Genomic DNA, 14,825 nt, shown 5'->3' with positions numbered 1-14,825 from the left:
AAAATAATATAAGCAAGGGAAGACTATGAAAAAAGATTTAAGTCTGAAATCCAGAATTGTGATCATGAAGAAAAAAGGTTTCCTTTTTTTTATAATGTCATAATGTCATATATATGAAACCACAGAAGGTAGGTAAGCTGTCATTTGAAAATGATTCCACCTAATAGGAGCAGTATTACTGGAGGCAGTCTATCCCCATTCAACCTTTGTGTTTTTAAAGTAATCTAGTGTTGAGATCTGGTTGAATGACTTGAAACATGTGGAGATAAAAGACTTGTCAAGTAGGGAGGAAGTATACCTATAAGTGTCCTATGAATATAAAAGTCATCCATTTATTTTTGTGTAGGATTTTTTGTGTTTTTATTTAATACAATAAAAAATCAGGTGACAAACAGAAAAATTAGACAAGGCTTGCACATTAAGGATAAGTATTAAAAAGAGATAGCTGACCTGATCTCCTGGAGCAGTTACTGTTTTCTCAAGATGAGCTTTGCATCACACTGATGACTGTTTTTCAGGAGGGCTCCACAGACAGCATCTATGAACCAGCCTACAGCCAAACACTGAAGGAAGTCCTCCCAAGGTACCAGTGCAGCCCTGCTCTACTGAGCCGTAAACCTGAATGGAGCGGTTCAGATCTGTCCATCAATTCTGTAAGTTTATAATCTTTCTGTGTTATCCAGACCAAGATGAGATCAAGTTTGGAAACTTGTGTTGCTTTTAAAATCAGCGACTGTGCATGACTTACTTTAACACTGCACAACCTGTAGCCGACCTCTGGACACTACCGAGGTGGAACAGTTGTGTTCAAAGCATGTTCACACAGCTCCAGTAATTAGTCCTGAATGTAACCAATTTCCAAACTGAGAGCTTCTGTAGATTTTTCCTCACGTGTGTGTGTTTCTTAAAGGCCCGGACTCAGTGTTCAATTTCATCAAAAAGAAATAACAGAAGGTATGTGAACTCTGTTTACTACTTTAATACACATAACATTGCATTGATTTCTACTAATTTGAACACTTTTTCATAGTTTGGTTTGTATTTTAATAATTAATATTGTTTTTTAAATCAGGTCCTGTGTGCCAACATCCCCTTTGAACAATGAAACATCAGGTCAGCACAACATTATCAAAGTTATTCTGATGCTTTTTTTAATTTTTTCAATTTCTGATTGCTTGAATTAATGCAAACATTAAGTTGTATTGATGGAGTTGGGACTTGGTGTTATTTCCACTGTGGTAGTGTCCATATGAGGCTGGTCCCAAAAGACAAATAAACCCCCTTAGGTCCCATTTTAAAGCTCCTGTGAGAGTTTGTTTTTTAGCTCCTTTTAAAAACAGCACCATCAATAACAAGACTGACAGCTTCTAAACTATAACATGTAATGCCTGTAAGCACTGCAATGAGGTAGGTGTCAGACCAGATGATAGACGGCACACTGAAGAAACTGATTTTTTTGTTACATTTGAGGTCAAAGGTCAAAATAGCCCTGGATGCTGATGTAGTTAATTGATACCAGACAGGAGTTGATAGAGAAGAGCTCAGTGGTGATCAATGGAGTGTAGATAGTTAATTGTTTAGCTGGTCGCTGTGATGATCTGTGATATGTTCATGTTGACTGTAAAATATGAGACCCAACTTGAAAACTGATGTCTCTGTGTGTGTCTTTGTCTGTCCTGTGTGGATTGATCCAACAGAAAAGTGTAAAGCTCCCTCTCAGAGTAGCACGTTGACGAGAAACGGCAGCTTGAAGGAGCAGAGATGTGACAGGATGCAGACACATCAACCAGCTCAGGTAAAACCACAGTACTGTCCCCCACTCATCCTCAAATAGAGCCCTGATCGGATGAATATCATGCATTACATGACATTATAATTTGAGCAAGTTTATACACAGTCATATTGTGATAACATTTGTATTTCTTACACTTTAAATAAAGTCTCATCATTGACATGTGACACAATCACTTATACTCAACAAATGCTGATTATTTTGCAGAGCCTTGCAGATGGCAGAGAGTAGTCTTTTGTAATCCTGAATCCACATGACAGCCAAACAGACACACCTGACATACCTGACTGATTGTGCACATGCTGATGCATGTGAGGGACAATGATTGTTCATCTTTGCTAATCTTCCACTCTCTGATTATGTAACTGGTAGATTCATATTAAAGGATTATATTCTTGATCATATTTTCAGATTGGACTCTAAAAGACTATCAGGAAATTTGACAGGAAACAAGAGTGCCTTTTCTGTTCTTCCGATGTGTAAAGAGTTATTTGGCCTGTGCTATAGAACAAATAACTCCTGGTGCTTATGTTGTTCAGATTTGCAGTAACAGAGAGTAAAAGTGAAGTAAACCTGAGTTAGTATAAAGTCAGCAGGATCAGCCTGCAGATCAGATCCACAGGTCTCTGTAATCTGCTTTGTGATCTTTAATCTTCTTTCTACGGATCACTTGTGTCTGCCCTGTGCTTCTCTTAAAACCTGTGTTTAGTTGTGCACATTGCCAGCTGCAGAACGTGAAGACAGGATATCACAACAAGAACACGGTTTATCATGCTCAAAGAGGAAATAAAGGTGTATGAATAGATATTGAAATAAAAATTCACATTTGAGCCAGTTTTCTTTTCCTTCTCTTTTAAGCTCTGCCCTAGTCTTTTTTTTCTTCTAGTCAATGGAGAAAAACATGCTGACTGGACAGGGGGTGAAAATCAGAGTGCTGGCAGGGAATAACTGAGTACAAGAGCAGGTTTAAGGAAACAAATTCAAACTTTGAGCATGAAATCAAAAGGTCTTACTCCTGGAATTAAATATTCTTGAGTAAAAGGAAGGAAAACGCACACCGGTTAATGATTGATTTTAATGAATTTAAACTACCTTTATTGTTTTCAGGATTTGTTACAGTAAGTGGTGAATGTGAAGTTCTCTAACTTCTTCACAGGTTGGTGAAAAAGCAGCTGACATGGCAGAGTCACTGCACACCACAGGAAGAATCAAGAAGTTACAGAGCCTGGTCCAAACAAAGAAAGGACAGCAGTGCACAGCCAGGAGAGGAAAGAGTGCGTCTGACAACCCTGGTGAGTTAATCAGGATGTCGGATAATGTCATCAAAGTTGTGATCTGGTAGTCCCTTTTTATTTTTGTATCTTATATATGACATACTCTTATAACTGATTGTTTAAAAATGTTTCCCTGGATGATTTTTGTTGTCATTTTTGAGCTGCTTCTTTACCTTCCAGTTTTTGTTTTTACTTGTTTCACACACAAAACAGTGACTTTGGAAACTGAACACAAACATTCAGCTTATTCAGCTTTATGCAGTTTTTCACTGAAGAAAACAATATTCTTATATAGAAGCTAAAAAGAACCATAGATTATTTTTTTAATCAAAAAGTCTCAGGGGTCTGAGAATAAAAAATAAATAATATCACACATTTTCTCCCAACAGTATTGTAATCATGAACACAGGAGAGAAATTATTTCAGAAACTACTCAAAGAATGGATCACCAGAGTTTTTTTCCACATGCATTTCAGGCCTACAGATGAACCTGTTAATAGTATAATAAATGCAACATTTTCTTCTTATCTTCAGATCATTCGACAGATGTATTCAGCAACAACAATCCTGTCCTGACCTGTATCGGCCTGGGGAGGAGAACAGAGAATACGTTATCTAAAACTGATTCATCACTGCAGCTTCAGCAACACAAAGTCAGAAATATCCATGAAGATTCAAAAGATGAAGGCGTTTGGTGGAGCCCCTTTGAGTGTCCGCAGCCCTGGTCTCCCTTCTACCACACCTGTCAACAACCTCAGCATGAACCGAGGGTCTGCGGCGGCGGCACCTTGTCTCTTCCCTGGGCGACAGAGTGGGATCGTTTTGAGAGTTTGATACAGGAGCTGGACAGAAAGCAGCCGGACCTGTCACCTCCACAGATGATCCCCTCCATCGCAGATTTGCAGTTCTCACAAAACACAGTAAGACCTTTGATTTCAGGAAGTAGGACCAGGTGAACTCTCTCTGACCAGCAACTACTGGATGCAATTAATCTTTGTGACTTCGATCTTCAGTCTCATTTTTTTGTCACGTTCTATACTCATCTGTAACTTTTGACGAACGTTTGCTAATTTGTGTTTTTTATTTGATCTGGGGTTTCCTGGCAAACATTTCATACAGCATAGTTTCATTTTCAGCTTCAGTTTGCAGCTCCAGTGTGTCATGAGCTATTTTTAATTACAAACTAAAGAATGTGTTTACAATCCATCTTAAAATGGCAAATGAGGAGGCTCTCCCTGAATAACAAGGAGAACAATTTACTTTAAATCAGGGTTTATACTCAACTCAATTTAATCTATACATCACATTTCATCTAGCATGCAGCCCAATGTGCTTTAAATAGAAACAGCACATAAATTAAAAACATTAGATAACACTATAAAGGATCTAAAACAATTATCCCCCCAAAAAAGTGAGAAATAAATGACTACATAAAATCAGCAAAAGATATCTTACAGAAAAGAAATACCTGATAAAGGCTTTTATAAAAGACTAATCTTTGACTAAGGCAATAAAATTATTTAAGGGATGTTTTCGTTTAGAGACAGCTCCAAATTTTGATGGAGTTCTACAGTTTTGGGGAAAAAGAGACTTGTGAGAGACACGTGAGGAATATATAGCCTATAAAGAAAACACAGACATTACAGGCCCCAGGTGTTTTGATCCGGACATAGGTACTGAAAAACTGTCAGGTGATAGGAGAACAACTGCCAGGAACTAGACTAACGACCCTACTTAGGACCCTTTTGTGACTACCTGGACACACCCACAACTGTAAGAGGCTTATATTTTCTCAGAACTGAAAAAGCCTTTAGGAGGAGAGGTGAAACGTCTTCAAAAATTTCTACCAGTCCAGTTGCCTTATGGCTCAAGCTTTGGATTACCATGACCTGGATGGCTGAGAACCTTCCCAGACAAGATCTCTGATGTGTGGAGGAACAAGATTTACTTAAGTTTGGTTCCTTGTAGCAGCAGCAAGAACATTTCCAGGTTTGTTTTCAGTGTTAAAAAAAATAGTATTATTCGTGGCTCATCAGAGCTGTGAGTGTATGACAGTGAGGCTTCACTTCACTAACGGTCAGTGCTGGAAAAAAGCCAAAGAGTGGTCTAACAGACGCTCTTAAAGGAATCGCACACAAGGAAGGAATTAATAATTTATTTCAACTGTCACACTGTTTGTGTGACTTATGTAGAGAAACATTTGTTTTAACTTCATTTAACTACTTGATGAGACTCTGGACCTTAAACTGGACACAATACTGAACTAAAGAAAAAATGGTTTGCCCATTAGCTCGCTATAATAAGGAGTGCAAACCTTTCTGACAACAGATCCCCAACTAGCTGGATTTTCCCCTTTAAAACATTGTCCTGTTTCCTTTACACAGCATTTTGGACAATGAAGTCCTCTAAATACAAAACAATGTAAATGGCTTCCAAATCATTCTCAGGGATTATCACTTCACAAATAAAATACTCAAATGAATTGTACACTCTTCTTCTAACTCTATATTACCACATTAACTGTTTTACATGCACCATGAACTCATTAACCACTCTATAAGATAAATTCAGTCACATCAAATTAGGTCCCAATGACGTTAGAATTCAGATTCATGGTGTGTAGAAATGTGATGATTTATTGAAACGCTCCCTTGCTCACCCCTCTCGTTGGTGAAGCGATGGTGGCCTTTGAGGACAAGAAGCTCCAGTGGTGCGTGAGTAGCGTGATTCTCCATTTGACACGTTTATACCATTAAAATCTAACATGAACAGTGAAATACAGCACAGGGGTTCCTATGAAGAGGCCACCACAGTCAGTGTGGGCCGTGTCATTTATCAACAATGTGCCCAAACTAATAAAACACAAGCAGGAGTTAAAACGCTAAAATATACAAAAGTAATAAAAGCTATTTTGCTTGAGATAGAATATCTAACACTAAAAGACACTAAAATACATGGCGGTACAAGATGGCGGCCCCTGATGAAGGTGACCCACTCCTTATGTAGATATAAAAGGCTCATTCCAAGTTAACAAAAAACAAATTATAGTTATAATCATGTAATTAAACACTGATTTAAACATACTTGTGAATACTATATTCCATTTCTACCTAGTCTGTTCTAAATACTGCACACTGCACCTTAAAGACAATGTTAGTGTAACACTGACTGTCACACCAACATCTAACAGTCAGTGTTGTCTAAAGCTGTGTAGCAGATGCTCTCAGCGCTGAATAACAGAAGCTTAAACCAACTCAGAACTAATGAATTGTTTCTTTCCTACTGTCTGGATGCTCATGACACTTCTTTGGGGAAATACAAATGAGACAAATATCTGAGCAAATTTACCAGTTAACTTCTCTGTCACATAATATATTAAGAAAAATCTGTGCAACATGACCATATACAGCAGTCATGATGCTGTGATTCAGGACTTGAAAAATACATCACATCTATATGATCTGGCTGGCTGCCAGGGTTTAACCTAATTCATAACACCAGCCATAAACAAAACAAACACTCAGCTGTTTATGTTGTGGGGTCACACACACACATACACACACACAGGCAGATGATATGCCCATCTGTCCCCAGAAAACACACAGTTAATCTTTTCTTTTTCCAACAGTTGACCAGATTTGATGCCTTGGGACAGCCCCCACCTTCATCTAAGCCTCAGGATAATGGAAGCCCCTCGGTAAGAGAAAAAACCTCCTCATTTATCGAGGAATTTAACCCCCCTCTATCAGCGACTACACGCCAGATGTGTTTTTAAGACAGGACATATGCCCAATGTTTATTTCTACAGCTTTAGGGCAATGCTCTTATAGAAATATGCTTTGTTTTTGAAGCAGGAGAATGACGAGACAAAGAACGTCTGGGTGGAGAGGAGGGAGTCAGATAAGAACCCGAAGGCCTCACCAGAGGAAACACAGACAGCCGTCGATGTAAGTCCCTCACTCTAAAAAAGCTCTTGTTAACAGAACCACTGTCAGTTCATGGCACCCTGCTTGTGATGTGATCAGACCGAATCAAACACCTGTCAACAACAGGACACAGCTGTCAGACCCACACCTGTTCTGACAGATTGTTAACAGAGTATCAAACTGTAATCTGTCATTTTACAGACACAGCTTCACAAGCACTGGAATTACAGCAGTGAATGACTTTGTTTAAACACAATTAGATACACAAAACAATATAAATGGTTTACAAAATTTCTACCAAAGTATTCATTATACCTTATCTCTGAATGTGTATGCAGCAGTAATACCTACAATATGGCAGCTAACACAAAGCCAATCTTATCTTCAGCTGCCAATAAAGAAAAACCACACCTCTAATACATGTGGAATATTTATTCTGCACATGAGAAATGTTTGGTAACATTGTGGAGGAGTGATAAATAGAGCCCATGCTGATTTTCATATGCTCTGTATCGCATGTGAAAAATCAAGATATTCATTGTTATTGGTTAAGGACTAATGTTTGATGGAGGATTAGAGTCCCATTAATGATGATGGAAATAGATTTTAACATGGTTTCCTGGATTAGAATGAGGAAGGTGGATCATCTTTTGAAGTATACCTCAGTATAGGTTGGCAAAAGATTAAAAGAGATTATATAACTGTTGCCTGGAATTGACAGCTTATTGACACTTGGTCAGTGTGTAGAGTATGTAACAAGCACAGGGTGTACATGTGGCCTGCTAAGTTATCCTCAGGCTTTAACCCTCCTGTTATGTTCGTTTCTCTGGAACAGAAATAATGTTCCTGGGTCAATTTGACCCGGGGCATATTCAATTATCCAAAAGTGTCAGAACCCCAAAAAATCCCAATACACATTTTTTTTAAATCTAAATTTTTACTCCATTACTAACCATTTAAATCAAGATTTAGTCAATTGGTGTTCTTTAATTCTCACAGATCATAATTCAATGAGGATAACTCACTCGTTTTTCATTAAGATTCATGTTAAAACTTCTTTTAATGTACATTCGAAAAAAGTTCAGTCTACTTTATTGTTGAAAACTGCAGCATGCACCAGACATACAGAAGATTTGATATTACGTTTCTCTCTCAGACCCAACGACAACAACAGATAAACACAGGAAATAGGAATTTAGGATATAGCTAGAGTAATATAAGCTAAAATTAAAAAGAGTAAGCTAATAAAAGTAATAAAATACAGTTTAAAACAGTGCAAAAACTTTGCTATAGTGCAATTTAAAATCAAGTGTGTGCGTGTTCAATCCTGAGGATGACAGCACTAAATATAAATACAATAATTGTACATTACATAGATTTTTGTTTTCTTTATTTTATTTTACATTTTTATTTTTTTTATGAAGTGATGTTAATGAATGAACACGACCCCTTTTCTGTCACATGCTGCCCAGATTTTTAGGCTGTTTTTAGCTTGTTTGGAAGGCATATATTATCTAAAATGTGAAATGAACCATTTTGATTTATGTTGATTTCACCTATTAAGCCAAGCAATGACGTTTCATACTTAAAAAATACTTTTAACATTTCTTTTTTTTTTTTTAAACTTTAAAAAGGGTCAATTTGACCCACAACATAACAGGAGGGTTAAGTGCTAAAGCTACTTTAAGAAGAAATAAAAATTTTATGCAGTTTACAAACCAATAATTTATATTCTGTCATATTCATTTGCGGATTAGGATTTTTAATATGTGAAAGTCTTGCTTTTAATAATCTGTATACTCATAAAAATGCATTCCCCACTTTTTAAAACAGTGCCTGCAAAATGAATTAAATTCAAATAAATTCATTGGCTGCACATCAGTATATTTGTAAGTGCAACTTATCCACAATTATACTAAATGAGAAATGCACTTTGATGGACGTATAAGTATGATCCATGGTGTGACAGCCTCTGTACATAAACGTGACCTTGAGAGCTGAGCACAGGTACTTCAGGATTAAAGCTCACTACACACCACCTACAGGTTTCAGCTATAAAAAGCAAGGCAACCCCAGCAGGATTAAGTATCCTGCTTGCCAGAAATCCTACGTGTCCCCGCATAAACTTGTAGACTGAGCTGTTGTATCACACGAGAAGTCAAACGTAGCAGTTCAGAGCCCTGACTCAGCTCTCTGGTCGGTTAGCTTTCTCTTTTCTTTGCCTGTAGTGGGAGATAACCAAAGCAGTGAACCAAAAGCATACAAGGCAGATAAAAATGTGACTTGTTTCTTTGACTGTGCAGGATGGAATCACACAGAGAGATGAAGCAGAAAAGCAAAGAGTCGGTGGGGGGTCGCTTAAGAAAGCACACAGGCGCTCTGGTGACTCTCTGGAAAGCCTCTACAGCCTTAACAGTGGACAAAGCTCCTCGAGTAAGCACCTTTCAGGCACAGAGCCATTATGCAATCCTCTCTCAAGTGTCTCGTACTCTCCTTACGATGCACTAATTTCTTAAGCTACACTTATTACTGAACAATCAAAAGCAGAATCCTCCACTCAGACTTCAGCGGATGTGTTACTGACATTACTATAATTTAATTACATAACTGTATCATTAAATGCTTAAACCATCTTAAACTTTATTCAACCCTCTTGTTTGTCTGCTCTTCCTCAGGTGGAGTCGCCAGTGGGTCAGGCTGGTCCAGTAACAGAGACAGTCTGAGACTGGATGATGACCTGTTGTCCACAAAGCAATTCTATGGCAGAGCAAGAGTCCATACTGACTTTGTTCCAAGTCCATATGACACTGAATCCCTCAGACTCAAGGTGAAACATTTGAAAAGTAAAGGAGAAGAATCCATATTGCTCCAGGGTCAGTTCTTGATTTCTACCCTGCAAACAACTATCTACGTCCATATTTGCAGTTTGCAGGGACAACCATCAAGAGACCAGGATTCAATTGTCGGTGTTGATTTATTTTCAAGAAACTGGCTTCTGGCTTTTTATATATGTAAATACTTCTTTAAACCCAAATCAAACAGGTGTAGTTTGGAGGGTTAGGGAGCTCACTGCTCCTCCTGGTTGCCCATGGACATACTGATCTTAGGATGCTGTCTTGATGACACAGAGGGCGACTGCCCTAGACACAGACTAAAACATGGCTCAAAGTTAACTGTTCAGTTTATCCTGCTATCAGAGGGATTAGTTAGACAGAATACACAGACATGTGGCGCTCCAACTCATAAGGAAGTATCAGTATATTTGTTGATACATTCAAACTTAGTTTTTAAAAGGACATAAGCCTCGGAGATGGTAAGCTCTTATGTCCCTTGTCACCTCTTGTCATGTTGCTGCTTTCAGTATGAGACCAATCAGGAGATGGTAAAAGACAAGGACACTCTCACCTCTGACTCCTCATACGCTTGCTTCACCTCAGCCTTGCACAGGTCCGAAAACTCCAGCCCTTTACAGCTCTCAGACTGACACCGAGTCATCCAGCCATCCATCCTGCTCTCTCACACCAACGCACTCTTTCTCTCATAAATACAGAAACAAACACTCAAACGTAACCATTCATGTAGAAAAACTGACAAGTAGAAAAGGTCAAGGTTCACAGCCTACTTTCCTTTCATACACACAGGACTTTCATTAACAAAAGATCATATCTGATACCGTCGGCATGTCTGGAGACTTTAATAATTAGTGAAGTTACGTCAGTGTGCAACTAAATAAATGTACACAGCTTCTCTCTTTACTTAAAGTCCCTTACCGTGTCTGCTGTGCAGTGTGGTTGTTTCAGTGCAAAGAACATTAAATGCATCCACATAACTCATACAGTGATGTGTGTTTTGTGTGTAAAGGGTACAATAGCACAGCCGCTTTGCATCCAGTTCTACTATGTGCTTTAGAGGTTTATAGATTCTACAGACTTGAGCCTGCAAGGTTCATTCTAAGAAAAACACAAACAGCTAAGGATATGTCAATCAATCAATCAATCAATCAATCAATCAATCAATCAATCAATCAATCAATCAATCAATCAATCAATCAATCAATCAATCAATCAATCAATCAATCTTTACTTGTATAGCACCAAATCACAACAAACAGTATCTCAAGACGCTTTTACAAACATAGGAGGTCTAGACCACTCTATGTCAAATTATGAACAGAGACCCAACTTCAAGACAGGATAAGACTCAGTCTGACCCCAACTTAATCCATCATGAGCATTGCACATCGCAGTATTTAGCTAGTTACAGTGGCAAGGAAAAACTTCCTGTTAACAGGCAGAAACCTCAGGCAGAGCCAGACTCATGTTAGACAGCCATCATGCCTCGTCTGAGTTGGGTCTTGAAAGAGGGATATGTGTGTTTTTATCAAAAAAAAGTTGTGTAAATTAAATTGATTTAGATTAAAATGTAAAACATTATTTTGTATCTAAGGCTAACACAAATATCCAGCTGTTCAAGTTCAAATTAAGTGAATTTCTTGAATTTTATCCCCAGTAACAGACGACTTTTGACTCATTCCTGCTGCAGTTCAGGGATCAAAAGAAAAAGTGGGATATTTTCAAAAAAAAAAAGAAGGAACCTTTTGGAGATATCAATTTGGCTCTCTGAAAAAACTTATAATCATGTTTTTTCACAACATGGGGACCATGAAAACAGCAGGATTTATTCCTCATAACTTACTGTGGAAGTATTAAAGGAAAGCATTCTAAAGGATCCGTATGAAAAAAAAAAAAAAAAAAATCAAAGAAAACCTATTTGTGGACTCCAAGCTACTGTTTCCAGACTGATTGAAACATTTTGATCCTGCCCTTTAAGTTTCATTGACAGCCGTTGAAAGATAAGGGAGAGCATTTGTTGTAGTTGTAGTTGGTTCGAGATACAGATTTACTTCTGTTAGCAATACTGGAGGCTTTTTGCTGCCCATTGTGGCATAGTGAAGACGGAGCTGTCTGAAAGCAAAGCTTTTGATTGAAACCATCGATCTGCGCTCAAATCTTCAACTATGAGCTTTGGGTATTGACTGAAAGAATGGGGTCGCAGATTCAAGCATCTAAAATGAGTTAGGGTTTGGAGCTCAGACAACTCCTTTACTCCTTTGCATCAAAAGTATCCAGCTGAGGTGGTTCAATCATCTAGTGAGGAGGTCTCCTGGGTGCCTCTCTTTGGAGGTTTGGAGGTTCTCCAATGGGAAGGAAACCCAAGGGTGGATCTAGAAAGCGCTGGAGGGATTATGTTTCTCATTTAGCCGGGGAATACTTCAGAATCCCCAGAGTTTTGGAGCTGTGAAACATTGGTATGGGGAGGGTGTTTTGGATAACATGCGTAGCCTGCTGGTATTCTTATCTTGTATTTATGTTATAACAGTTAGCATTGATCGCAACCGGCCCAAGGAGCACTGATGAAAAGTAGCTACCCTAAATTGAATACAAAACCTCTGTTCTTTGTATACTTTTATTCATTTCCCAGTCAAATAAATCTAATCAAACTGAAATACATTTTCATTCAGGTGGGAGATGTGATTCACATCCATGCCAAGCCTCCCATGGGAATTTGGACGGGAATGCTAAACGGAAAAATGGGCAATTTCAAGTTCATATATGTGGACGTGCTGAGAGAGGAGAGTCCTGATTCATGTGAGGAGACACAAACTAAAAGTATAACACAGAAATCAACCATCCAGGAAGTGTTAAGACGCCTCAGCTTAGAGGTAATTTGATTTTAATGCAATCATCTTTGATACATGAGGGATTCTCTTGGCTGCTAAATGTTTTGTCTTCACTCTTCACCAGGAGTACACCTCCTCCCTGGAGCTACACGGCTACCAAACAGTGGACGACTTGATGAGGCTGAGGGAACATCACCTGACAGAGCTGAATGTGACTGATCCAGAGCACCGGCATCGTCTGCTCACCGCTCTCAACTCCCTGCAGCAAGTGCACTGTGAGTAAAACACACAAAAGGTCATCGTAGGACAGCATCACTGCACCCAGTTTTGGACATGATAAAAGCAGCAAATATTTACTGTGACGTTTGGATCCAGAAAGGAAGAGGGACCAGTGACATTGCACCTGAAGCAGATAAGACTTGAAGTGAATCAGGGTCAAGGCTAAAGAGGTTAAGGATAACAGGATAACCTCCAAGAGCATTTCTCAGAATAGAGCAGGACACACAAGGACAGTAGCAGCAGACGGATTGGCTGTTGAGCCCTAATGCTCATGAATAATGGCTGTAAAGGATTACTAAGCACTCATCCATTCTACTCTGTGACAGTACATCCAACCAGCACATCTCCTCTGCTTTACAGCTGACTGGCAGCCGGAGAACGAGGCCAATCAGGAGGTCGAGACCCCCGGCGAGAACACAAAGGCAGAAGTGAGTAACTGTCCCAGAGACTCTGGCTGCCACATGGTATCTGACAGCCCCGACACCAGCACAGAGGACGCAGACCTTCACTTTTATCTTCAGTCCCCGACACCACCTGAAATGGAAGCTTCTTGAGCATTAACCATCTTGTTCAGCGACTCTTTTACTCTATGTCCCTGCTGAGGTGACTTTTCAAACAAGAGCAGTCTATTTTAGTAATTTCAGGAGTGTCATATCTAATCATGTACAAAAAACAAACCTATACTGGGAGGCTTTACCACTCTTAATCCTCAACTGTAACACTGGACATATGATGGATTTTAAAATGTGTAATGTTTTCAGAAATAAAAGATTTTATTCATCTGCTGATATTCATCATTATAACTGTATTTTAGTATTGTCAGTGACATAAATCTGACTGAATCACTGATATAAAAACCCATTGGAGAAGCGATAATCTGTATTATTACACTCTTGATGAGTGCCAACCTCCAATGATGAAAAATGACACCAATGTGACATTAAAACTGCAGTTCCACGTGTCCACTTGAGGCTGGCTGCCAAAGCAAACAAACACTGGATATTAAAGGTGCATTTATAAGGCCTGACAAACAACGCTTTGTTCTGTATACCTCATTTTCTTCATGACAACTGCACAGGGGCAAATTGTTTCCATTAAGGCTGAGAGTAATACATCAATTTGCATAATTGGGAGTGTAGCTAGTTTGACTGACATATCAGCTTCTTACTTACAGTAAGTAAATAAAGTAATTAACTAAGCAAGTAAGTAAATAAATAAATAAAATTGTTAATCCAGCTATCTATACTCATATGCTGAGTTGCCATCACAGTGATGGTAGCTACACAAGATGGTGACAGTTTTAAAAATTCTCACCACTTTACATGAAAAAAAGTATTATGAGGCTCAGCATAAAGCAGTTAACTTGGTGCATGCCTCCTGGACTTTCTGAAATCCCTGCATTCAAAGTAGTCATCTTAAACAGAGTTGTGCTTTGAGCTAAATACAAGTGTCCTCATGCTTACATGATAACGTTGAACAGATATAATGTTGGAAAACTTTTTGTCATCTTAATAAAACATTGGATATTCCTAAAATGTGCATAATATTTCTGCAGCCATTGGGGGAGGGGGACTATTTTTGGAGGTAGTCGTATAGTAAACAAATTTTGAACCTGATTCTGGCCTGATGATGTTTGGTGATGGGTGATGCCATAAGGTCCCACTAAGAGTTAAACACTCACCAAAGGCATTTTTGCATTGGAACATTTTCTGAGCTCTTCTCATCGGCGATTACTGTTGTAAAACATGTTGTTTCCCTTAGTATTGACCAGTGGGTGTATTTTATGATGCTCTGTTTGATTCAACCATGCTTATATCTAATGGCATTTTACAGAGAACGTTTAAAAAATAATTTAACAGAAATCACGTCGTACC

At 38.6% G+C, this 14,825-nt stretch overlaps 1 protein-coding gene across 1 annotated transcript; it reads left to right on the top strand.

Annotated features, from left to right (window-relative positions):
- Positions 1-498: 498 nt before the first annotated feature.
- Positions 499-13,694, top strand: samsn1b (SAM domain, SH3 domain and nuclear localisation signals 1b). Its single transcript, XM_034684185.1, has 13 exons — positions 499-653; positions 911-954; positions 1,073-1,113; positions 1,698-1,795; positions 2,949-3,084; positions 3,601-3,986; positions 6,695-6,763; positions 6,918-7,013; positions 9,296-9,425; positions 9,668-9,819; positions 12,514-12,714; positions 12,797-12,947; positions 13,312-13,694. Exons 1-13 carry the CDS (start codon positions 504-506, stop codon positions 13,503-13,505), a joined length of 1,848 nt encoding a protein of 615 aa, XP_034540076.1. The 5' UTR covers positions 499-503; the 3' UTR covers positions 13,506-13,694.
- Positions 13,695-14,825: the final 1,131 nt, after the last annotated feature.

Source organism: Notolabrus celidotus, chromosome 5 (assembly GCF_009762535.1).
Source record: "Notolabrus celidotus isolate fNotCel1 chromosome 5, fNotCel1.pri, whole genome shotgun sequence".
In the NCBI taxonomy this organism is placed as follows: Eukaryota; Metazoa; Chordata; class Actinopteri; order Labriformes; family Labridae; genus Notolabrus; species Notolabrus celidotus.
The sequence above is the reverse complement of the archived record's forward strand: the minus strand, read 5'-3'. Positions and strand labels throughout refer to the sequence as shown.

What these genes read in the sequence shown, in the direction of transcription:
- samsn1b (XM_034684185.1), top strand. Translation starts at nt 504, where the DNA reads ATGACTGTTTTTCAGGAGGGCTCCACAGACAGCATCTATGAACCAGCC. An exon ending in AGACACATCAACCAGCTCAG is followed by an intron (nt 1,796 to 2,948) that starts GTAAAACCACAG and finishes ACTTCTTCACAG; the next exon opens with GTTGGTGAAAAAGCAGCTGA. An exon ending in CTCCCTGCAGCAAGTGCACT is followed by an intron (nt 12,948 to 13,311) that starts GTGAGTAAAACA and finishes TCTGCTTTACAG; the next exon opens with CTGACTGGCAGCCGGAGAAC.